We start from the raw sequence: 25,445 nt of genomic DNA, 5'->3' as shown, positions 1-25,445 counted from the left end.
CATACCTACTGCCAGAACTTCAACTGGATGCCTTAACCAGACCTTGTTCATTTTTAGTTCCTGCATCAGTAATGTATCCTAAAATACAGTGACGATTATCATGTAGTTTGACTGTTGTAATGCACTCTATATAGAACTTCATTTTAAATTGTGGAAACATCAGTTGGCACAGAATGCACCACCATGCTGCTAGCAGCTCAAATCTGCTATTGCAGAATAATACTATTTTGTGGTCACTGCGTTGCTTGCCAGGAGGCATCCTGGTCAATTCAAATTGTTGATTATTACCAATTATGATTGCAATTACATTTGTAATTATAATTGTATGGAACTGAATCAAACCAAACAAGATTTTATTCATTCTGTATAGTCCAAAAACAGAGTGTCCTGTGGATCCTGTCCCTACAAAAGTATGAGGGGTGTGAGCCACAAGTCTCACCTTTCTATGTGCTATAGAAAATGCAACCTCCAGTAGTCATGTGGCCACATTTTGGGTGCTCCGTAATCAAACATTTATAGCTGTTTGCAGGATCCCACAGTCATGTGACTACGATATACAGTATAACATTTCCCTGGAATCTAGTGTTCATTTCCAATTTCTGGGAAAAACAAATGTCCCACAGCAAATAATATGTTTGCTTAACAACCGCTATGATCACAATAACCAGTACAAAAAAAATGTAAAAATTGGTGACAATCACATAATAACCCACATAAGGATCATCACAATTTACAACTATAATAATTTTAGACTCAATTACAGTCATAAGTCAAGGACTATTTGTAGGTATGTAGGCTCAAAAGAAAAAACTTCATCAATGTATAGCAGGAGTGTCAAACTTGTGTCGTCACAGCAGTGTCATGTGACACTGCTAAAAGGGAATGTATGTGTTAGTCTTGTATGATGTACTGTATAGCGTTGATTTCACTACAAGGTTATTTTAACACAAAATTTAAAAAACTCTGTAAAAATAGTTATCAAATAGTTATTTTTAGGCACAATATGGGTGCAAAATATTTGAGAGCTATGAAGTTTTAATATTGTTAATTTTTTGAAAGCAAGCCATAACTTGTTTTTGGTTTGTTACAGGATATCCTTCTCATAAATGTAGTCATTGAGCAAATGATTTGTGACACTGATCCTGAACTTGGAGGTGCTGTTCAATTAATGGGTCTCTTGCGTACTCTAATTGATCCTGAGAACATGTTGGCCACAGCTAATGTAAGAAAATGGAAAGGGGTAAAGAAACTTTACTGTCTAAAAACACATTTAATAAAAACTTTAAGCATACTTGTTAACTTTGAAAAACTGCTTAGAACATTTTACATTTTGAGCAAATTTTTAAAAATGTTTTTAAAGCTTTATTTTTCAAAATGGTCCACATAGCATACTGCCACATAGCATACTGCCAATCTGTATTATTGCCACTATACAGAGATGCATTAGATCATAGTGGGCAACCATTTAAATATGAGCCAATAGTGTGCAGCAGCTGCCAAAAAAGTCAAAATAGTTCTAGGCAGCATTAATAGAGAGATAGAATCAAGATCATGTGAAGTATTAATACCACTTTGTAATGCCTTGGTAAGGCCACACTTGGAATACTGCATTCAGTTTTGGTCGCCACAATGCAAAAAGGATGTTGAGACTCTAGAAAGAGTATAAAGAAAAGCAACAAAGATGATTAGGGGACTGGAGGCTAAAACATATGAAGAACGGTTGTAGGAACTGGGTATGTCTAGTTTAATGAAAAGAAGGAGCAGGGGAGACATGATAGCAGTGTTCTAATATCCCAGGGGTTGTCACAAAGAAGAGGAAGTCAACCTATTCTCCAAAGCACCTGAGGGTAGAACAAGAAGCAGTGGGTGGAAACTAAACAAGAAGTAACTTGAGAAATTTCCTGACAGTTAGAAAAAATAACCAATGGAACAGCTTACCTCCAGAAGTTCTGAATGCTCCAACACTAGATGTTTTTAAGAAGATGTTGGGTAACCATTTGTCTGAAGTAGTGTAGGGTTTCCTGCCTAAGCAGGGAGTTGGACTAGAAGATCTCCAGGGTCCCTTCCAACTCTGTTGTTGTTGTTGTTGTTGTTGTTGTTATTTCAGAAACTTGATTTTTATTTATACAGACCAGTTATTTCTTTGATTATAAGTCATATTTGGGGGATGCAACACTTCCACAATAATGTCTCATGACCATGAGCCAAAAAGATAGAATAACATTTTATGCTCACATAAAATCTGTGACTACAGATTTTATGCTAGTATATTATATAATCTGGTCTGTAAATGTTTTAAAATATAGGCAGCGTTTACAATAGAAATAGTTTGGGATTTTAATGTAAATGGCCCCAATTCTACTCATTTCAGTAGTCCTTTGAGCAAGCTAAATTGTGAGGTACAATTGGATAAAAGGTAAATAAATAAAAGATATTTGTGACATTTTTTAAATGTTCAATTGACTGAGTTTCATGTTTAATGAATAAAAGAGATGATAATATTTTAATATTTTGTGTTATGACACTTTCAAGATGGCTTACAGGCTTTTTAAAAATAGATGATAATAGTGATAGAGTCAGATAAATAAATAAATTTATCCTGAAAATTTAGCCTAAAATGTTTTTTTAATTGTAATAATTTTTGCAATTAAATTAGTAATTGAACTGTTAGAACAGAGAACAAACTATCTGATATTAGAAAAAGGGAACACCAAAATGATACTTAGATTAAAATTAGGAATTGTGTAAAATGACTGATTCTATTTGTGATTTCATAACTTCAAATATGTCCTTAATATATTACATATTTATGTTCTAGAAAACTGAGAAAAGTGAATTTCTAAATTTTTTCTACAATCATTGCATGCATGTCCTCACTGCTCCACTTTTGGCAAATACATCTGAAGATAAAACAGACAAAGGTATAATTATTTCTTGCTCTTGTTTGTTCTTCTTATTCAGGATCTATGTTTGTTAAAGTTAGTAACAGAATTATATATTATGAATTTTAAATTGGATGAAACATGTATTGTGTTTCTATAAACAATTTTAATATCATATTCTCTTAAAATATAAGTGAACTCTTCTTCCCTTCTCCTATCTCATCCATAAACCCATAAAACTTTATCATTTCAGTTGTGATGTCAGCATGTCTATTAAGAGATATCAGATATAACAATGTATCTATTTTAAGCTTGATTAAATAAACCAACTTTATATTACTTTCTTTGTAAGAATCCTGATCTTCCGCAGGGAGGCGGAACCGACTAGGTGGTTCTGCCCCAGACGCCTAATGGACCCAGAGGGCTTTCAGAGGGTGCTTGGGGTTATACCAGATTCACTTATACACAGTTCGGCAGAGTCTCTTGCTGTGGCCTGGAACAAGGCTGCGACAGAGGCTCTTGACCAGATTGCGCCGTTGCGACCTCTCCGCCGCACTAAACCCATAGAGGTCCGTGGTTCAACGAGGAGCTCCGGGAGTTGAAACACCAGAAGAGACATCTAGAGAAGCGATGGAGGAAGAGTAAATCTGAATCCGACCGAACACTTGTAAGAGCTCACATTAAGACTTACAAAGTGATGCTCAAGGCGGCAAGATGCGCGTACCATGCCGCCTTGATTGCATCAGCGGAATCCCGCCCGGCCGCTCTGTTTAGGATGACCCACTCCCTTCTGAATCGGGGGAGTTGGGGAGCCCTTACAGAGCAGTGCCGAGGAGTTTAACTCGTTTTTCGCTGATAAAGTCACTCGGATCCAGGCAGACCTCGACTCTAATTGGACAGCAGTGTCGGCTGACAATGAGTCAGTCGAGGTGACTGGGGCCCGTCCTTGTCCATCTGTCTGGGTGGAGTTTGATTTGGTGACACCTGATGAAGTGGACAAGGCCATTGGAGCTGTGAGTTCCGCCACCTGCTTACTGGATCCGTGTCCCTCTTGGTTGGTTTTGGCCAGCTGAGAGGTGACGCGGAGCTGGGTCCAAGAGATTGTCAACGCTTCTTTCGGGAGGGGGTCCTTGCCGGCTCCTTACAAGCAAGCACTTGTGCGTCCCCTGTTCAAGAAGCCTTCCCTGGACCAAACCGTGCTTAATAACTATCGTCCAGTCTCCAACCTTCCCTTTATGGGGAAGGTTGTTGAGAAGGAGGTGGCACTCCAACTCCATCGGTCCTTGGAAGAAGCCAATTATCTAGGCCCTCAACAGTCAGGATTCAGACCCGGATACAGCACGGAAACTGCTTTGGTCGCGCTGATGGATGATCTCTGGCGGACCCGGGACAGGAGCTTGTCCTCTGTCCTGGTGCTTCTCGACCTCTCAACGGCTTTCAATACCATCGACCATGGTATCCTGCGCCGGCTGGAGAGGTTGGGAGTGGGAGGCACTGTTCTTCAGTGGTTCTCCTACCTCTCTGGCCGGTCGCAGTCGGTTTTAGTGGGGGGTCAGAGGTCGACCTCTAGGTCTCTCCCTTGTGGGGTGCCTCAGGAGTCGGTCCTCTCCCCCCTGCTATTTAATATCTACATAAAACCACTGGGCGAGATCATCCAGGGGCATGGGGTGAGGTATCATCAGTACGCTGATGATACCCAGCTGTACATCTCCACCCCATGTCCAGTCAGTGAAGCAGTGGAAGTGATGTGCCGGTGCCTGGAGGCTGTTGGGGTCTGGATGGGTGTCAACAGGGTCAAACTCAACCCTGACAAGACGGAGTGGCTGTGGGTTTTGCCTCCCAAGGACAATTCCATCTGTCCATCCATCACCCTGTGGGGGGGATTATTGACCCCCTCGGAGAGGGTCCGCAACTTGGGCATCCTCCTCGATCCACAGTTCACATTAGAGAACCATCTTTCAGCTGTGGCGAGGAGGGCGTTTGCCCAAGTTCGCCTGGTGCACCAGTTGTGGCCCTATTTGGACCGGGAGTCATTGCTCACAGTCGCTCATGCCCTCATCACCTCAAGCTTGGACTACTGCAATGCTCTCTACATGGGGCTACCTTTGAAAAGTATTTGGAAACTTCAGATCGTGCAGAATGCGGCTGCGAGAGCTATCATGGGCATTCCCAGATATGCCCATGTTTCGTCATCACTCCACAGGCTGCACTGACTGCCGATCAGTTTCCGGTCACAATTCAAAGTGTTGGTTATGACCTATAAAGCCCTACATGGCATTGGACCAGAATACCTCTGGGACCATCTGCTGCCGCACGAATCCCAGCGACTGATTAGGTCCCACAGAGTTGACCTTCTCCGGGTCCTGTCGACGAAACAATGCCGTCTGGAAGGACCCAGGGGAAGAGCCTTCTCTGTGGTGGCCCCAGCCCTCTGGAATCAGCTCCCCCAGAGATTAGGACTGCTCCCACCCTCCTTGCCTTTCGCAAACTTTTGAAAACTCATCTATATCGCCAGGCATGGAGGAATTGATATATCCTTAGCTGCCTTTTTATGGATGGTGTGTTTGGGTTGTAGGACTGTTTTTAATAGGGGTTTTTTAAAGACTGTTTTAACATTGGATTTGTATATGATGTTTTATTGTTGTGAACCGCTCCGACTCCTCGGAGAGGGGCGGCATACAAATCTAATAAATTATTATTATTATTATCTTTATTGTTATCTTTATTATTATCTTTAGGCCATTCAAATAAGATCCAGTAACTTCATTTCTTTTCATTTGTTATTTCTCTCCTCGCAAAATTTTTCAAAGTGTTAACAAGTCTGTTTTGTAAATCCAATACAGGAAATTTATCCTGCCTTTGTTTTCAGGTGTGAGGTGAATGCATTAGTGAGTCCCCTCATTTGATTTGATTATTTTAGTCCAGGCTGCCTGTAAGGTTGCACTCTTCTAACTTTTTTTATTGTTTTGCATTTGTATTTTTAAGCTTCTGGGTAGCTTAAAAATACAAAGTGGCAACTATGATAAATTTTAACAGCAGCTAATGATTAGCACCTGCTGGAAGTTCGCAGTGGGTTGGACATGGTACATTTGTGGCTACATAGGGATTCTTGGCTGATCCCTCTGTTGACCCAGGCTGTGCCACTACTGTATTTCTATAATAACATGCTTATTTAGTTGTATTTCACATATGCTAATAAGAAACCAGCTCCTTGCTATTTTATGTGAGGATATATTGAAATTCCAGACAAAATTGGGTGGACTAACATTGTAACGTCTGTGATGATAAAAGAACATCTTCTGGTATGTTTGGAAATTTAAATTTAAAATTTAAAGCCTTGACAGTAACTAAATTGCAAACTCAAAGGTGAAATAGTTCTGAATTCCCACAGTGAAGGATGGATTATAAAAATGGCAGAACTGGCAAAATTGACTTGTTTCGCTAGGGAGAAAAGAATGTCCTTTTTTAAAAGACTGGAAACACATAACATGATGATTTGTTGATTTAATGATTGAAAAAGATGAAAAGGGGCTGCAGGAGTTTCTTGAATAGTTAAGAAGGAAGATTGATAATGCATTTATTAATATCTGATGAAAAAAGTCATCTACTAAACATCTATTTTAGTTTCTTCAGCTTTTTTTGTTTTTCTTTGCATCATTTTTCTTTCTTCTCTTTTTATTCTTTAGCAGTTTCCAGCTCTGAAATGAGTATATTTCTTATCTAAAATACTTTTTCTGTACCATAGATACTAAGTAGGGACTTAAACATTTCTTCTTTTTTTTAAGATGCTGTAGTCGCAAACAAGAATAATACCATTTGCCCAGGTAGGTGAAAATCATTGTGCAAAATATATGTAGTCTTTAAATTACTTAAAATGACATGCAAGATTATGTTCTAAATTTTAGATTAATATCTCCCATTTCTCCTGGATTGGGAAGGAAAAAATGCAATTTTCATATTATGTTTTCAGTTGATATACAGTATAGGAGAAATTAACAACTCTGCTCTACCATTAAGCAAAATCATTGTTAGTGTTTTAAATTTTAAGAATATATTTGCTTTTTACTATCTTTGCTGTTATGATATCCTAGAATACAATAACAATAGTAATTTGTCAGGATAGAGTAAATGTTCTGTTACAGATACATAGATAGACTTAGTTCCCTTAAAATTCATCAGAATCTAAGAATTATAGAATTTGTAATTAATACAGGGAATAACAATTATCTATGCTTGACAACTTCTTAATTATGATTTAACTTGTCCATTTAAGAATCTGTTTTAAGGTAACGACTTATTTAGCATTCTGTATTGTGGGTGGAGCCAGCATTCAGGATGGGTTGTCCTCCTCCACTCAGAATGAGGACTGAGTCTTTTTTTGCCAGGATCCACCTTGCTAGCACCCAGGTTCGACTCAGTCTTCAGCAGGATGAATGTGGCAAAACTTTTCACCGATTAAAATTCACAAGAAGATCTGTTGTGTGAGTTTGGGCTCTTGCTTTCCATCTTGAGAGCCCAAAGATTCAGCAGAGCTTTGGCTCTGACTGCTTTGGTGGGCATCAGGCCATGCAGGGTGGCATCGACCTTCTGGGGCTTTAGCCCAGTCTGCCACAGGAATTGGTTTTTCAGCTCCTTTGCGTCTTTAGCACTTAAAGGGGCTCTGGGCTTCATTCTAACCACGGCAGCTACCATCTCCTGCTCCAGCTGATAGTTGGGCAGCAAATGACTGATTTATTTTGCTGCGCCCAACGGCCACCAGATCCTCATGCTCAGGCGACGTGATCAGAAGGACTCGCCACTCTTCAGCCACTCCCCCACCTGCCACACCAAAAGAGGATGCCCGGGGTTTTCAATCTGCTGGAGCCTAGAATTCACGGGTCTCCTGTGAAGCTTGCCTTTTAAGTCGCATGCCTCTCCGCAACCATTACCAAGCTGATTTCCGATTGCACTTAAGTTATCATAATATGGTAAAAATAGGCATCCTAATCCCTCAGAGCTTGCTCAGATGGTGTCAATGGCTCTCCAATATTTCCAACGCCAAGTGTCTGGCTCTCATGTCCTGGTGCTAACAGACAAAATTATGACCAAGGCTCATGTCATCCGGCAAGAGGGCACTCGCTCCAGGGCACTTATGAAAGAGGCATCAAGACTGAGAACCACAATGGAGAAGAGGCATTGGTCTTACCTGATATGCCTCTTCTCATAGGGTGGAGCCAACATTCAGTCCCATGGACAGTATGGTTTGGCTGACTCCTCATGTGAAATTTGCTTTGGACAGTGGGTTTGGACTGTTGGAGGTTGTTGACTGGATGGGAGCCAATTATTACTGGACATTGCCTGAGTTTTGCTATGTCCAGTCTAGTCTTCGGTTTTGTTAAATTTGGGTGCTAGCAGGTAAGACCAACGACCCTTCTGTTGCATTACAAAAACCCTGACTGCATTATAAGTCATATTTCAGGAGTAATATTTGTGTGATTTTTCATAGGGTTGCCTGAGTCTCTGTGTTGTTTATTTTGCAGATAACTATCAGACAGCACAGCTGCTTGCTTTAATTTTGGAGCTGCTTACTTTTTGTGTGGAACATCACACTTATCACATCAAAAACTATATTATGAACAAGGACTTGCTGAGAAGAGTTTTAGTCTTGATGAATTCAAAACACACCTTTTTGGCACTGTGTAAGTAGCAGCAGAGTTTTCTCTAAAAGATACATTTCATTTTTATTTATCAAATTGATATGCCACCTGTATCACTGTCAAAGGACTCTGGGTGGCTCTGCACAGTTTTGAACTTGTTCAAATCTATCCTGAACAAATGAATAGAGAAATACTATTGAGAAAAATTAAAAAATGCTTGAGCAAGTACATGGTAAATCTCAGAAATTAAGGTGGGATAATTGCCTGTTTATAGTCTTGTCATTATGAACTGTAGAATCAGTAAAAAATGTGCAAAATAAGAGAAGGCAGACACTTATAAACCAAAATTAAATATATCTCACTGCATAATAGACTTGATGGGAGGTTGCACATCATTTATTTTTCCTTTATTCAGCAATTCAAAATCTACAAATCCTCAAGTAATCCACTAGCTTCAATATGTTTTAAGACAAGGGTGTCAAACTCACGTCGTCATCATGTGACCTATTGGGACTTTTTTCCCCTTCGCTAAACCGGGCATGGATATGGCCAGCACGTGACACACCCAGCATGCAGGCCAGGACTTTGACAGCCCTATTTTAAGACATCAAATCATTTTTCTAAATTTTCTGTGAATTAAAATTTCAGAAGACAATATTGGGGATAAACTGAATACTCCTAGTTTGTACCTTGGTTTGTTTGGCCCAGATCTTAAGATATGCTATTTTAGTTCCTCCTGTAACCTTACTCATAAAGACAATCAGTAGATTCACAACTGAGTAAGTCTTCTTGAATCCAAACAAAGTTGTAATACTTAATGAAATTGACAGAAGAATTTTTAAAACTTTTGATCAGTTCTCTTCTTGTGGCTTATTCAGGACAATTTCAGGGTGCTTTCTGTTTCATGTTTCAATTTTCAAAACAACTCTGGCTAAAGCAGTTTTGTTTTGTTTATCAGTTGCTATACAGATGGGAGAATAGAGGTTTGGAATGCTATTTTAGCACAGGTAGAGGCTGGTAGAGCCAAGTCTTCTCAACAATTGGTGAGGAAGGAAGGAGAGGGGTGCCTGAAGAGCCTGCCGTTTACCCAGTTGGGCAAGGTGATCTGTGACACTTCAAGGGAGGGAATCATTTGCTCTTTTAATTACACTGAACCACAGGAAATATTTAGAGTTGGCTTCACATTTAATCTTGATGTACCCAATAAAGAATATCTTTGAGAAGAATTCCAGTCTCAGAGTTCTGACTTAGTTAGGGTCATTACTCAAAACTATGACACCATATATATAAAGAAATAATGCAGCTAAAGTGAGCTATAAATTGCATTTGGTCTTAATGTCATCATATTATCAGTCACAAATTAAATTAATAAATTGTATTTGCAATAAAATTATCACATAATCTGAGTCTTCGGAGAGGGGCAGCATACAAATCTAATAAATAATAATAATAATAAATGCCTGTATGTCCTTTTATGATAATTAAACATTAGCACACACACACCCAAAATATTTCCTAATTCCCACTAGATGGGCAGTGAAAATAAGAGAGCAAAGGAAACAGAAGCTAAAACTGTGAAATTTAAAAATTGAATTTTTAAAAAAATCCAGATATTGGTTTTTATTATTTATTTGTATATATCTTCAGTGGTTCTGTACTGCTGGCTCCAGAAAGATTCCCAGGGCTTGATAAGTAAGCTGTAGTTTAAACATATCCTAAACACAAAACTTAGCGATCCACAATCAACCCTCTTGCTTTTCATTAACTAAACGATTATGCTTGTACTTTTTAAATGCTTTCACTTTTTAAAGATACTGTAACTTCTCTTAGTTAGATCCATGGGGTTAATGTATTTGTAAAATTTTTATTTTTTTTAATTATTTTTTTTTGTCAAGTACATATTGGTAATATACATAGATATAACATAATTTATATACATAGGATGGGTACTGATAAGAGGGAACATTAGGACAGGGACAGTAGGCCAGCTGGCTCCTTTTTAAATATTTAAAATTCTTGTGCAACTTTTTTGTTGCTCTTCTTTGAAGTAGAATAACCTTTAATGTTTATTATAAAATGCAAAGAATGTGAGAAAAGACAAGAAATATGCTTTTAATATGTTAATGTTATAGGTGCCCTTCGTTTTCTGAGGAGGATAATTGGCCTAAAAGATGAATTTTATAACCGTTATATTACCAAAGGAAACTTATTTGAACCAGTCATAAATGCTCTTCTGGATAATGGAACTAGGTATAATCTCTTGAATTCAGCAGTCGTTGAACTTTTTGAATTCATCAGAGTGGTAAGTTTTGTGTATGTTTTTCAACTTTATCAGACATAATTGTTTTAGGCGTAGAAATACCTCAAGAATTTAATTATAAAACCACAATAGAAAAAAAAAGGTAGCAATATTAAAGGGCCTCTTTTCCATAAGGATATTATTGTAAGATGAAAGGACCCTAAATTTGATCCTTCACTTATACTCCCTGACCCTTTATCTCTTAGAGCCAAATAGTTACAACTGTATACATATGATTATGGACACCCTTCTGCTGTTCTTTAAAACAACTTCTATGGCATTCACTCATCAACTTATGGCTCATCAACTTGTGAGTTCAGAATCATCTTCAGTAATAATAAATGAAAATTTTATTTTTGTTACCAAAGCTTTCAGTTAAAACCCCCTGTCAATCTACTAGATCAGTAATTCTCAACCTTTTGGGCATCAGCAACCAGTTCCATAGAAAGAGGTTTTTCCATGGACCAGAAGGAGTATAGTATTCCATGCTTTAACCCTCAAATAGGGCTTCGCTTGTTTGTGGCCTGGCTTCTGGCATACCACTGCCGGTGCCAATCTGGGGATTTGGGACCTCTCTGCTAGATCCAAATTAGAAAAGATAATGAATACAGTGGTACCTCATCTTATGAACGCCTCTTCTAACGAACTTTTCAAGATACGAACCCAGTGTTTAAGATTTTTTTGCCTCTTCTTCCGAACTATTTTCACCTTACGAACCCAAGCAGGTGCTGCTGGGATGAAGGGGTTTCTTTTTTTCCACTTTTTTTAAGAAAGAAAAGGGAGGGGCAGCTTGGAGGAGTAAAGATTTTGCATGCTTGCAAAGGCACTGAAACTGTGTCTTTTGAAAAAAGAAAAGGGAGGGGCGCCCCCCTTGCCTTTCTTCCTTCCCACTCACCCTTTAGCCTAGCCTTGCTTCTTCCACCCGGCCCCTTTAGCTGCTCCTCCCTGCCCTCTGTTCGCCTCCCTTCTAAAGTTTGGGATTTTCCTGAAGGATTTGCACGCATTATTTGCTTTTACATTGATTCCTATGGGAAACATTGTTTTATCTTACGAACTTTTCATCTTACGAACCTCCTCCTGGAACCAATTAAGTTCGTATGATGAGGTACCACTGTACATAGATAATGCTGGAAACTGGATACTTTGACGACAGGTGACTTTGGATGATGGGGGTATTAGACGATAAGGTTAAAACTAGAGTATAAATTGGTGGTCTGTAGTATACTCCAATTGTAGTGTTGCGCTTTTCTTTTATACTAACCCATATGGTTTCTAGGGGGTTATCTTCTTTGGATTGGTATAGCTCTGTGGCAGTATAGTGGTCTTTTATGAATAATGCAACTCCACCTGCTTTCTTATTTGACCTGTTTTTCTTGAAGAGGTGGTAACCCTTTATCTGCATGTTCCAGTCGTGTGTTTCGTCCCACCAGGTTTCTGTAATACCAATTATATCGTATTGGCCCTCATGCCTTAGTAATTCCAGTTTGTCCTGTTTGTTCCCTAGGCTTTGTGCATTAGTGTACAGGCACAATGTAGATTATCTAAACCAGGGGTAGGCAAAGTTGGCTTTTCTATGACTTGTGGACTTCAACTCCCAGAATTCCTGAGCTAGCGTGATTGGCTCAGGAATTCTGGGAGTTGAAGTCCACAAGTCATAGAAGAGCCAACTTTGTCTACCCTGGATCTAGACCAAGTGTGCCTTATTGATGCCATTATGAGTAATATTCTTTTTCTTTCTGGTCTATTACCATGATTAGACGGGAAGAAAAGAATGCCACCTGAGCTCCCAAAGTCTTCTTCTACACCTTTTCAAAGTCTCTAGTAATACATATTTGGCTATTATTTGCATTGTAATTTATCTGCAGAAGAAGAGAATTATGATTGTAAATTGATGTGACTATATTGGTCATATTTTTGATCTTAACAGATAGCATGACTCACAAGCAGCACGTGTTTGCTTCACTTTCTTACAGTAATGAATCACTATCATGACAATCTGTCTTGTAGGTTTATATAGCATTTTCTTTGCCTTCCTCTTTGAGTTTGATTTAGAGGAAAACATTCTTAGGGACTTCCCCTTAAATTCCATAAAACAAACACCTAGACTACTCCCACTTTACTTACTCAGTGAGCTAAAAACTGCTTCTGTTCAGAACTATTCCCGGGACTTCCCTGCTATGCATCTAAACTGTTTTTCCCCTGTGATTCAAATGCAACCTTTCCTGGAAACATGTTCTTGTTTAATGGGAAAGGTAATTTTAATTAATAATTTAGTGATTTAGTGGTTAAGGCACCAGGTTAGAAACCAGGAGACTGAGTTCTACCCTTACCTTAGACATGAAAACTGGATGGGTAATTTGGGGCCTATCACTCTCTCTCTCTCTCTCTCTCAGACCAAGCTGGTTGGTCAATTCCTATCATAGCCAATGGATCAACACAAAATTGGTCTGAAATTAATAGATACTGCCCTTGTGGGAAAACATTATGAAGGAAAAACATGTACATAAAAATTAAAGGTTATAGTTCTGATAATTTATTTTGTTCCCATGAATATCAGTATTGTTATCTATGTGCTCCACATCCTTTTTCATGCAATTGCACAAACTGCTGGACAAGGCATAGATTTATGTGCAAATAGAGCTTTAGGTAAAATTTCATTCATTCATTGTATTTATATGTTGTATTCTCCCCTCCCCAAGAGATAACTAAAATTTATAATAATCTGAATTTAATTCCCACTTTTTAAATAAAAATATATGTAACTATTTTATATTATTAAAGATTTTGGATTTGATTTATGTAACATATTTTTTGGAATATAAGACGCACCAGAATTTAAGACGCACCTTAGTTTTGGGGGAGGAAAATAGGGGAAAGAATCTGCTTACCAGGTATTCATCTGGCTTGCATCCTTAGCCTGGTCAGCTTCAGCACATTATTTTATCCCCTGGTTAAGGGCTTAAAAAAATTATTCTGAGAAACTAACAATGAAAGAGCTTGCAAGCCAGTAAGAGTTGGGAACATCATTAGCACCTGGAAAGAAACAGTCTGAGCAAGTAGAGCAATGGATAAACCCTGGCAAAGACTTAGGGCTTGGAAAACATTCTTCATTGCAGAGACAATGAAAGAACTTGCAAGCGGGTAAGAGCTGGGAACATTGTTAGCAGCTGGTTAGGGCAGGAAAGAAATATTTGGAGCAAGTAAAACAATGAAAAAACCTACAAAGACAGGGTTGGAATACATTCTTGGCAGAGTGTAACAATGAAAAAGCTTGCAAGCTGGTAAAAGCTGGGAACATTGCTAGCACCTGGTTAGGGCTAGAAAGAAACTTACTCAGAGAAAGAATAATGAAAAAAAAACCTGCAAAGACTTACAGCTTGGAAAACATTCTGGTCTATTATGCCTCACAGAAAGATTTCAGGTTTTAATTTAAGTTTTTTAAGGTGATTTCTTTCATCCGTATCCTAATTTTATTCCAAATTTTCTTTATTTGGGGACATGTCCCCCATATATGAAACAAAGTTCCATTATCATATCCACATCTCCAGCAATTCAGTCTTAGATTGGGATACCATCTGTAAAACATCTTGTGGATGTTTTCCTTGTATGCTATTGACTTTGTAATTTTATAATTTCTAGTCTATATGCTTTCCCATTGATCTAGGTTTATGTTAAATTCTATGTGTCTTGCCCAGCTGGTCATGTTTCCTTTCACTATTTCTACTTCCATCTTATATTCAAGTAAGAATTTGTATAATTTAGTGATTCCTTTTTTTTCTTCACCTAATAATATTTTATTTAACACTCAAAATTGTTCGTGAATTCCAAAATTCTTCTTGTCTTTTTGTAATCTAGACTGAATCTGGGTGTATGGCCACCAATTATAATTTATTGGTTCGCTAATTGTTGCCTTGATTTTGAATTACCTTTTTTATCCTATATTTGTTCATAATTAACCGTTTTATTTAATTTTATTGTATTTGGATGTGTTCTGGCTTCCATGCTGGAAAACCATCTTGGTATGTGCTTTTTTTATTTTATTCCATGTCTCCATTAATGCGTCTCTAATCTTATGGTTTCTAAAGTATGCGGGTATTTTATTTTTTTCATTCCATAGAAATCCGTGCCATCCTTGTAGTAAGTTATGCCTTTCTAAAGCCAGAAGTCTTTGATTTTTAATTTAAATCCAATCTTTTATCCATAATAATGACAATACTTGATAATAAAGCTCAAAGTCCGGGTGTCCGAATCTCCCTTGCTTTTGTTTATCCTGCAACAAACTGTTGTATAAACTGTTCTATATATCCAAATTACCTATTATCTCACTAAGGTAGGAAAGAAATGTGAATCACTTAGAATTTCTTTATGGTCCTGTTCTTCAAGAGAGAGGTTTTAAAAAAAACAGGTTTTTTGCTATCATAAATTACTGTAACTTCAATAAGAGCTTCATACTGATGTTTCTTACCTTTTTTAGCTGAGTAGCACTAAACTTTTATTTTGTATTAATGCAGGAAGATATCAAATCACTTACTGCCCATATTGTTGAAAACTTTTATAAGGCACTTGAATCTATTGAATATGTTCAAACATTCAAAGGCTTGAAGACAAAATATGAGCAGGAGAAAGACAGACAGAGCCAGAAACTGAACAGGTACACACTTTAAAACTAAAATCTGAAACCCAGTACAGGATAGTCTATCTTGCAGGTTTCCTGAGCTGTTATTGTTTGTTCCATTAATATTGTGATATGCAATTTTCATATAGATATTATATCATATTTAGCAGTGCAATTTTTAATTGTCTCAGGAATTTCTATATATAATCCATATCTGTCTCCAGTCCTTGTTTTAGTGATGTTTTAATGCTTAGGATTCTCTTCTTAGTTAATCTGAAAAATATATTTTAAAAATTTCTTAAAAACCCAAAGAATTCAGATTCATGCTGTCAGGAAGGATGTTGTATTCTTGGTTGAGTTATGTTTTATGACTTTCAGTAGTACTCTGAGAGATGAACAGCTAAATTATTGAATGGTCTCCAGATATTAATTTTTCCGAACTTTGGAAAAAGTTCTAGGGGCTCTAAGCAAGCACAACTTACAAATAGTCTTGGTGTGTTTGCACGCCCAATTCAAGTTAAGATATTGTAGAAAATGGGGTGATAAATGAAAGGGAATAGATATTAACTGTACCACCAAGCATGTCAGTGCAAAGGTAATAGCAATGATTTTTTTTCCTTGGCACATTAAGATGTTTTTAAAGAGGATATTTCTAGCTTGGTGTTCCAAACCATCAGAAGGTGTGCATTTGACTTTTCTTTTATATGTGTTAAGCAGTTAGCTTTCTATATTACCATAGAATCTGTCATTAGGCATATTATTATCTTCTTTAGGACTTAGTTCAGTATTTTAGATACTAAAGCACATTTTTTTGAAAAACATATTTTGACAATATTTTAAGAGCATAATTTTGTTTATTATTCTCATCAACTATGAACTATCTATAAATCAAAATAAAACAGGCTCTGTAGTTCTAGAAAGAGAATGATTGGAAAAGATAACAGAAAGAAAATTTAACAGATCTTGAAATTTTCCATAATAAAGATAAAATATGTCAGGGCTTCATTTATTAAATCCAGATTATGTTTAGCATAGAAAATGTGCGTTACGCTTCACCTGGCCTTTAGGCTCAAAAGGAAACTCATGAAACTCCATGTATCGCCCTCAACTTATTAAGAGAAGCCTAAAATAATAGCAACATTAATGAAAACATAAACTCTCAAAACTATATATAGTACTAATAATTTTTCCATACTATAACAAACAAATGTAATGTATATTTATCAGCCTTGCTTGCAACACATTACCAAATTGTAAAGGGTTGTTTTGGGGGGTTTTTTTGTATGTTTTACAGCGTCCCGTCTATACTGCGTAGCAATAGGTTTCGTAGAGATGCCAGAACTTTAGAGGAAGATGAAGAAATGTGGTTCAATGAAGATGAAGAAGAAGAAGGTGAAGCAATTGTACCACCTGTAGAGAAATCCAAGTCTGAGGATGATTTTCCAGAAAGTTATGAGAAGTTTATGGAAACAAAAAAAGGTATTTTTTTTCTATTTTGTTGCGCAAGCTATTTCTGTGTGACTTACAAGCAGTCCTTAATTTGAAATTTCTCTCCTAAATTATTCAGTCATAACTCATCAGGTGATTTTATGACTGTTTTATTGTTATCATTAAGCAAATCCAGCTTCCCCAATGGGACTCTTTCCTGAAAATTATAAAAAGAAACATAAATCATGAATGTAGAATGCTGCAGCCTGCCATAAGTGCAAGCCAGTTGTCAAGAACTTGAATTGTGATCCTGTGACTGTGGGCTGGTGCAACAGGTGTCAGTGTAAATATAGGTCAAAAGTTAGTTTTCTAAATGCTATTGTAACAGATTGTGGGGGCACTATGCTGGCTCTGTTAAAAAGTGCTATTGCTAACATGTTGTAAGCCGCCCTGAGTCTAAGGAGAAGGGCGGCATAAACATCGAATAAATAAAATAAAATTGAATAAATTGATGATTAACTAGGAATTAAAATGACTACAGCTGGTAATGAGAGGAAACCATCGATAGAGAATGTTGGTCTAATCATATCAGGAGTCATGTTCTGGTTTTATCAGAAAAGTTCTAAGCATGTAGCTAAATAAAATGCCCCTTTCCACCCTTGCTAATATGCTATTTTGTTAAGAAAATAATGAACAGATTGAATTAGTGGATTTCATCTATCTCAATGATTACTATAAGCATTTTTTTCTTTTAGCAAAAGAAAGTGAAGACAAAGAAAATCTCCCCAAAAGGACTTCCACAGGTGGCTTCAAATTTACATTTTCCCATTCTACTAGTGCAACTAATGGAGCAAATAGTACAAACAATAAATCTGTAGCAGCTCAGACTTCACCAGCAAGTTCAAACGGTTCTTCTTCCAAGAATGCCAATTTGACTACAGCAGTCACAGCCACAAAGGTGAGTTAAACATGTGACATGGAGCTGTGCAGTTTAAAATTCTGTTAGTAATGTGATAAGGACAAATACTGTGAACATCCATATATAACACTTTAAGAATCCAGAGTGGGGATTTGCTCAGTGCGTGAAGTGAAGCTGCATATCTTTCCAAGTTTTCGGAGAGGGGTGGCATACAAGTCTAATAAATTATTATTGTATTATTATTATTATTATTATTATTATTATTATTATTATTATTATTATTATCTTTTGTCAGTAGTATTCTACTACAACCTGCACTATTTTCAGCCAAGTCAGATTAGGTTTGACCCTAATTGTGCCTTTGATTTATGAGCACATGAGTTGAAATAATTTTCATAGTGTTTCCCTCGGCCCAAAATGGCAAACCTATGTGTGCACACACAGCCATCTGTCTGGTCACGTGGAGCCATCACCTGTTGCTCTTTCAGGTTCCGGTGCATCGGCCAGCTGATTTTCATGCACAGAGGCGCACCAGAAACCAGAAGAGTAGCCTCCTGGTGCACATGTGTGCACCAGGAACATTATCTTCCTGTTTCCAGCACATGCATGCACATCGTCCACTTGGTCTTCTGGTTTCTGGCAGGCACGCATGAGCAAAGACCAGCGACAGCAAGAGCAGCAGGCTGGCATGCTAAAAGAGAATAGGGGAACCCATCGGTCGCTTCCTAGGGAAACTGAGCTGTCTGCCAGGATGGATAGGCTGGGGCGGCTTCCCTTTCTCCCCACCCAAGCAGGCTTCTTGCATGGCCCCAGACTTTCAGCCTGCAGAACATCCATGGTCCAGAACACAAAAGAGCCGCCCGCCATCCACACAGCCCCTTCCCATTTCTGCCAAGGAAGCGTGACCACTTCCTATCAGGCATGCCTCATACTGCTTCCTGGCTTGCACGCTTCCCCCTGTGTCCGTGCTGTGCAGCCCCAGAAGAGCTGTGGCAGCAGCCGCAGGGCAAAAAACCAGGAACAACCAAGCCAGCTCAGGCACACAGAGCAACTGCTCCTTCCCCATTGCCGGTGGCTGTTGCGCCATTTCTGACCAGGATGCTGGAGCAGCCAGAAGGAGAAGCCGCTGTGGGGAAGGCGAGCTGCCCCAGGAGGGCCGGAGGAGAGTGCAGTTCCTCCCCTCCCCACCCTACTGGCTCAGGGTCCATCCCAGACCACTTCCTTTCCTCCAAGCGAGGGCACCTTGAGCTGGTGCAGCACGCTTCACCAAATATTCACCCCCCTTCATCAAAACTGGTTCTCTCCTTGCCGATACCCCATAGTCCCCTCCCCATTGATTGCCCACAGACACACCAACCCCGGGGACTCTTCAGCCCCATCTGAACTGGGGCAGCCAAAAAAACCCAAAGCATTTTTCATCTATTTATGTGGAGCTTTCTAGAAATGTTCCACTTGGGAGATTTGGGGAAGGAGAAGGGGGTTCAGCACAGTTAGGGGCTCTGTGGTCAGCCCCTCTGCCAAACCCATTCCCACCCGCCTTCCACCCAAGCAGCAATTGAAAATGTTGAGTTGCAATCTGGAGGAGGAGAGGGGAAAAACAAGGCATTTTTATTGGCAGGAATACATTTATTTATGGATCTTGGAGAGGCCAAATGAGGCTCCGCTGCTGCCTTTTAGAAAACAGCTTTTAATTTGCCGTTTGATGGGATGGATTGGGAGGTGAAGGCAGGCCAGAAGCCATGAGCTTGCTTGCTTGTTTATTTATTTATTTCAACTTCTATGCCGCCCAATCCTGAAGGACTCGGGGTGGCTTATAACAATATAAAAATACAGGAACAATTAAAAGAAGTCAAATATACAATTCTAACTATAAAATCCAATTTAAAACCCACACTAACTAAACAATCAACATGCATAAACATTCATACAATATAGGCATGATGGTTATTAATTTATGGGCCCAAGGCCTGCCGACAAAGCCAGGTCTTTGTGGCCTTAGGGAAAGCCATTAGGATGGGAGCAATACGAATTTGGGGGAGGGGAGTTGATTCCATAGAGCCGGGGCAGCAACAGAGAAGGCCTTCCCCCGCGGCTCCACCAACCTGCATTGTCCGGAGGAGGCCAACTCTGTGTGCTCTTAAATGTCTCTGGGAGGTATGCAGAAAGAGACAGTCCCGTAAATAGTCTGGCCCTGAGCCATGTAGGGCTTTATAGGTAATAACCAACACCTTGAATTGTGCCCAGAAACTAATAGGAAGCTAGTGCAGAGCGTAGGTGTTATAAGGGTGTACTGAGGTATACCCATGGCAGCTCACGCGGCTGCATTCTGGACAATTTGGAGTCTCCGAACACTCTTCAAGGGTAGTCCCATGTAGAACGCATTGCAATAATCGAGACGAGAGGTGATGAAGGCCTGAGTGATTGTGCGTAGAGCCTCCTGGTCCAAATAGGGCCACAACTGGTAAACCAGGCAAACCTGGGCAATGGTCTCCCTGGCCAAATCTCAGTTTTGGATCTGGAACACCCAAGTTGCGAACGCTGCCCCCTTATGGATCCAGGAGGATACCCAAAGCTTGCTGAACACTGCCCCCTTCAGATGGGACTTGTGGGGGGGGGCACTGCCCCCTGGTCCCCTTTCCGTCCAAGTCAGCTGCCAGGATAAATGTGGCTCCCCCTTCAGGTTCATTCAAAGGCTAGGGATACCTTGATTGTTCCGGCTTGATGCCGCTCCCATCAACTTCCCCCCCCCCCCACCGCCAGGCACCACTCCGCAAACATGCATGCATCTCACTCAAATCCGAGCCATATGAATAATTTGTATGGCTTTCGGGAGGAATGCAGCCAAATCTCTCTAAGTATATTTAAGGATAATGAGTGTGTTTGATTTGGGGGGGGGGGAATATAAATATTGTAAAAGAAAGGCTGTTCCCCTTCTTCCTCCTGCCCCCCCCCCCATTCCCACAGCTCCCCACTGATTTCCTTTCCTGATTTCATTTTGCATTGCAGTTCTGCTCTTGATGCGCATTTGTCTCCTCCAAGGCTTAAATTATACAGCAAAGCAGTTCCTTCCCAATTTTTAGATTATGTCGAACGCTCATTTCCTTCTCCACATCCCCTATAGGCTTGTTCTGCTGGGCCCTTCGCCATGGCTGGGGGTCCTCAAACCCACAACCCCCATCTCCGCAGCTCCTCATGCATGGAGACATGTTGGTCAGGAAGCAGTAACTCTCCCTTGGAAGAAGTGGTGGGAGAGAGGCGGACTGCGCTAGCTTGTTCCGAGGCCGGGAAGGGGCTCTGGCTTTCCCGTGGAGGGAGGTGGCAATTCCCGCCCAACTTTCTCTCCCTGTCCAGGACTGCTGAATTGGCTCATCAGTGAGGATGTCCGGCACCCTGACGGGGACCAGGGGAGGCGGGCAGGGAAGTATGAGGATCCTCAGAGCCAACACATATGCACCAGATAGCTGTTTTTTGCCCCAGAAACTGGCAGACCAGATGACCGGTGTGCACACGTGTGCTAAAAACCAGATCATCATTTGCACATGCACACCCATTTTGGTGGTTCCATAAAATATTTGCACATGCTCCACTTTTGCTACCACTGCCCTATGCATTTGGGTAGTATGATTAGGCAAACTCTGCTAAATAATGTTACCTATTTTAAGTAGGGTTTGTGCTTATAACCGCATGCATTGTTTGGTTTATGAAATTATTTTTAATTCTTTACTGCCAGTATAATTTTTATGATAGGGGCAGCCTTATAAATTTTTAAATAAATACATAGTTTTTATTTTTAGTCATTTATAAAGTCTGGCAAGTTTAGGCCAGCTGAAACACTTAAGGTGTAATACAGTACATAGATAAAATATCTGTCTCACTTAAAATGTATTATTTGGGAAGTTAAATATTTAATAAACTGAAAATGTACTATATTGAAGCCATAAAATGGCTACTTTGCCATTTTGATATTGATAGGCATTAGGGTTGTTTCTAATGCTGAATTTTGTATCTGCAGATTTCATGTTCATAGGTGCAACTGTTAAAATTTACATTGTTTAAATTGTCCTAGTTTGAATATAGACAGCTTTAGATATAGTAACCAGAATTGTAAATTAACATGTTGTCCTGCTGCATGAAAGTAAGACCATCTATACCAACAGTGACCAACTAGTGTTTCGTGGACCACTGGTGGTTTGAGAAAATTTTGGTGGTCCACAGAAAAATTATTTGCAATTTTATTTGTACTAAATTAGGGGTCCTCAAACTATGGCCTCTGGGTTGAATATGTTCAATAAATGTTTGCGCTGCTGGAAAGAGTCTCCCCCTTTAGGGTCTTTTCGTGCAGGGCAGAGAGGCAGAAATTCCAACTTGGTGTCTGCTTTGGCCTCCTGGTGCGAGGCTTTGGGCGAAGGCTGGAGATAACTGCTGCTGAAGATCTGGAGGGCCTCATTCCAATAGAACTGCATCATGGCCTGTAACTGGCTGACCATCTCAGCCCACTGAGCCTCCAGGCGCCAGTACCTGGTCTTGAACTCCCACAAGTCTTTTCTCTGCTTGGAAAGCCTGTGCTCGTCAATCCTCAGTGAAGTGCTTCTGCTGAGCCTCCTTGTCAGCCAGATGCAATTTGAACTGAATTAGCTGTTTTGCCAACTCTTTCTCAGGGTGGCTGCTTAGTTCTAACAACTGCTTCCTGTTAGGGCCCTCATGAGCCTGAGCAGGGAGACGGGGAGGGGCAAGTAGAGACCAGCGAGTGACATCAAGTTGGCCTCGCCCACCCAACCACATGACCATTTCGCCAAACCTACTTAGCCGGTCATTAGGCAGATCACATTAGTGATCTGCAGGATTAAAAATTATGAATTTAGTGGTCCCTGAGGTCCGAAAGGTTGATGACCCCAATCTATACTATATTAGTTAATCAGAACAAGGACTTTAATTAACCTTCCTTAATATTTTGCCCCAGTATTTTCTATCATGGCAATGTCATTTAGCTATCATAGCTGCTAGTCTCTGATCTTTTCTTGGAAAAGCTTTTCTAAAATTAATTCATTGAGTGATAGTTGCATTGCTATTCGTAAGGTCCTTCTCCATTGGTTCACATGTGATTCTTTACATCCAACAGGGAAGTTTAGTTGGCCTTGTGGATTATCCTGATGATGAAGAGGAAGAGGAAGAAGAAGAAACATCCCCAAGAAAAAGACCTCGTCTTGGCTCTTAAAATTGTTGGAACAAACTCTGATAGAGGGTGCTTAAATGCTGTGACTGAACTAAATAGTCTGACTCAGAAAGCGTTCTCCCTGGAAAATACATGAGAATACAAGGAGTAGCAAACAAAAATCTACTAGAAAGGTTATGTTCTGAGAACACCACGCTTCCAAAGAACCTAATCCCTTTCTAGTCAAGGAGTCTGCCATTCAGACTGTTAAAATGTTTAAACAGTGGATTAGTAATCAGCACCTGGAATGAAAGCTTGCCAGAAAAAATAGTCATCTTGGGTACTGTGAGGGGATGGGGATGGGAGAAGAAATTTTGATATTGCAGGGTTTCCCCAGTTTGTAGCAAGCTAGAAGAAACTTGTAAGGCTTCAGTTGCAAATCTAGTAATATAACTTCGTAATGGTGCTGTCCATTGTGGGGATTTTTTTAGCAATTGCCTTTTTAAAAATCTTTTCATTTTAAAAAAAATCAGAATTGGGGACCACTGTTTGCACAGTCAGCCAAATTATGAGGGTTGCACACTGCTACATAGTGCATGTTGAGTGGCAAACTTTATTTTTTTTCTCAATTCCCATTATTTTGGAAGGGAAAAAAAGAACCTGGGTTCTAAATGCAAGCAGACTAGAAGGAGCTATCCAGGAAAATCATTCTATAGATCATCAGCTTTCCAGAAAAAAAACACAACCTTCTAGAAACTATCAATAAACCTTGGTACTTGAAATGACAATTGGATTGCAGTTATTAGTAGCATTTTACAGAAATAACATTGAATGAAATTGCTCCCTGCTAATTTCCAAAAATCTTTCCTTCAGCCATCCACATTTCACATTAGGAAAAGCAGGTGGTGGTGTGAAATGCTACCAGAAACTCGTAAATCTTACTTCAACGATATATGTAATCTGGGGGGCAGAGTTAATAAGCAGCACTATAAACCTAAGGGGTTTAGCATAAAGCTGCTTCTTAAACACATTCCATGTATTTAAGCAAATATCTAAAAGTACACTAGGGAAATTGATGAAGGCAACCATTTTAAAAAGACTTTTTTCCTTTCAGAGCAACTGAATTGTAAATATTTTAATGTTAGTTTGGCCATATATGATCTGAGATCATGGACAAAAAATTATCTAAATTACAAATTGTGGTAAGAGTGATACAAATTGAAACCAGCAGGAATCCTCAGTTATTGGTCACTCTTACGTATGTCTTGGGTCCATTTCTCCTGGAAATTTCATAGTTTTGATTTTAGCTATTGTTTGAAAAGATGGGCTGTCTGTAGATATGAAGTATAGTTTTTTCCATGAAACAGAAGTTTATTTTGTATTGGAGGGGGGGGGAAAACCACTGTACTTGTTTTACACCATTTGTATACATGTGGTAATACTAATGCTGACCTGTAAAATTCAGGAATTAAAATGTGACCCTGTAATTCCATGATTAATGGTTTTTTATTGTTTTATTGTTGTAAATGGTAAGTTTATTGGCCATTTTAGTTTATTTTAATGATAGTGATTTGTACAATTTAATCTGAATCAAATCTAGCAGAAAAAGCAATACTCTTAGATTTGATTCAGTGTGTTGTGATGACTGACAATGTGGTCCGAAGGACATATTTCTGCCCTTTAGGGGCTCCAGGCAACCAACAATGGGGCTTTCCTTTTCTCTTTTTCAATGAAGACTTAGAAGAAGTTGTTACGGAAACAATTTGTTTCAGCAGATTTTATATGTTGACTTGCACTTTTTCAAGTACTCTTGGCAAGTCTTTACCCTTCATAGAATAACTCTTTCCCATAAAACTGAATAGCAAACTATAGGAAAATAAAGGTGTGCCATTTCCTAGACAGTGATGTTCATCTGGCCTGGATCCAAACTATTTAATAAATCATTGAAAAAAGATCCAATACACATCTGGATCATTTTCTTTTCACCCTATTTTAAAGACTATTAAAAACGCTAGAATATGCTGATTCATTTAAGTTGCTTCAATACATGAGGAAAAAGTTGGGGTTTTTTACTTCAATATAAACAATAGGTGACTTTTCAGTCAATATCTGAACACTCAGCAAAGCTGTGAAAAATGCATTGAATTTCTCCCGTTTAAATTACACAATCTGCCTCAGGTACATACTTCCACCTCAGTTCTTTTATTCTGGTTTCTTTGCCACAAGACAGCCTACATTTCAAATGCCTGGGGTCCTTCAACTAATTTTTTTTTTAAAGATGACATCTGCCAACATGTCTGAGTTAAATACTATTTTAATAAAAAGTTATATGAAATGTGGATGACCTGTGTTTATGCTGTGTTACAAGAATGAAAAGTTTTCTTACCACAGAGGTAGAATTTTTAAGTTACTCTGACTAATGAAATATAAGCAATACTAGAAAGCTGTTTGGCATAATTATGATTACAATGAAGCTGAATGGTATATACAAAACAATTCATCATGGCATTGGCT

General features: G+C 39.1%; 1 protein-coding gene across 2 annotated transcripts in view; it reads left to right on the top strand.

The window, feature by feature from the left end:
* The window catches only part of PPP4R3B (protein phosphatase 4 regulatory subunit 3B), a 43,841-nt gene extending 18,571 nt beyond the window's left edge, over positions 1 to 25,270 (top strand). The window contains exons 8-16 of one of the 2 annotated variants that reach the window (XM_070734764.1): positions 1,091 to 1,222; positions 2,819 to 2,921; positions 6,668 to 6,706; positions 8,402 to 8,560; positions 10,651 to 10,820; positions 15,329 to 15,468; positions 16,727 to 16,911; positions 17,616 to 17,818; positions 22,899 to 25,270. In XM_070734764.1, the coding sequence (XP_070590865.1) occupies positions 1,091 to 1,222; positions 2,819 to 2,921; positions 6,668 to 6,706; positions 8,402 to 8,560; positions 10,651 to 10,820; positions 15,329 to 15,468; positions 16,727 to 16,911; positions 17,616 to 17,818; positions 22,899 to 22,994 (1,227 nt within the window). In that variant the 3' untranslated portion in view covers positions 22,995 to 25,270. Of the gene's footprint in view, positions 1 to 1,090; positions 1,241 to 2,818; positions 2,922 to 6,667; positions 6,707 to 8,401; positions 8,561 to 10,650; positions 10,821 to 15,328; positions 15,469 to 16,726; positions 16,912 to 17,615; positions 17,819 to 22,898 lie in introns of both variants that reach the window. The other variant, XM_070734763.1, reaches the window with a different exon arrangement.
* The last annotated feature ends 175 nt before the right edge of the window (positions 25,271 to 25,445 follow it).

Source organism: Erythrolamprus reginae, chromosome 1 (genome assembly GCF_031021105.1).
Source record: "Erythrolamprus reginae isolate rEryReg1 chromosome 1, rEryReg1.hap1, whole genome shotgun sequence".
NCBI lineage: Eukaryota > Metazoa > Chordata > Lepidosauria > Squamata > Dipsadidae > Erythrolamprus > Erythrolamprus reginae.
This window is presented reverse-complemented; position numbering and strand designations above follow the sequence as displayed.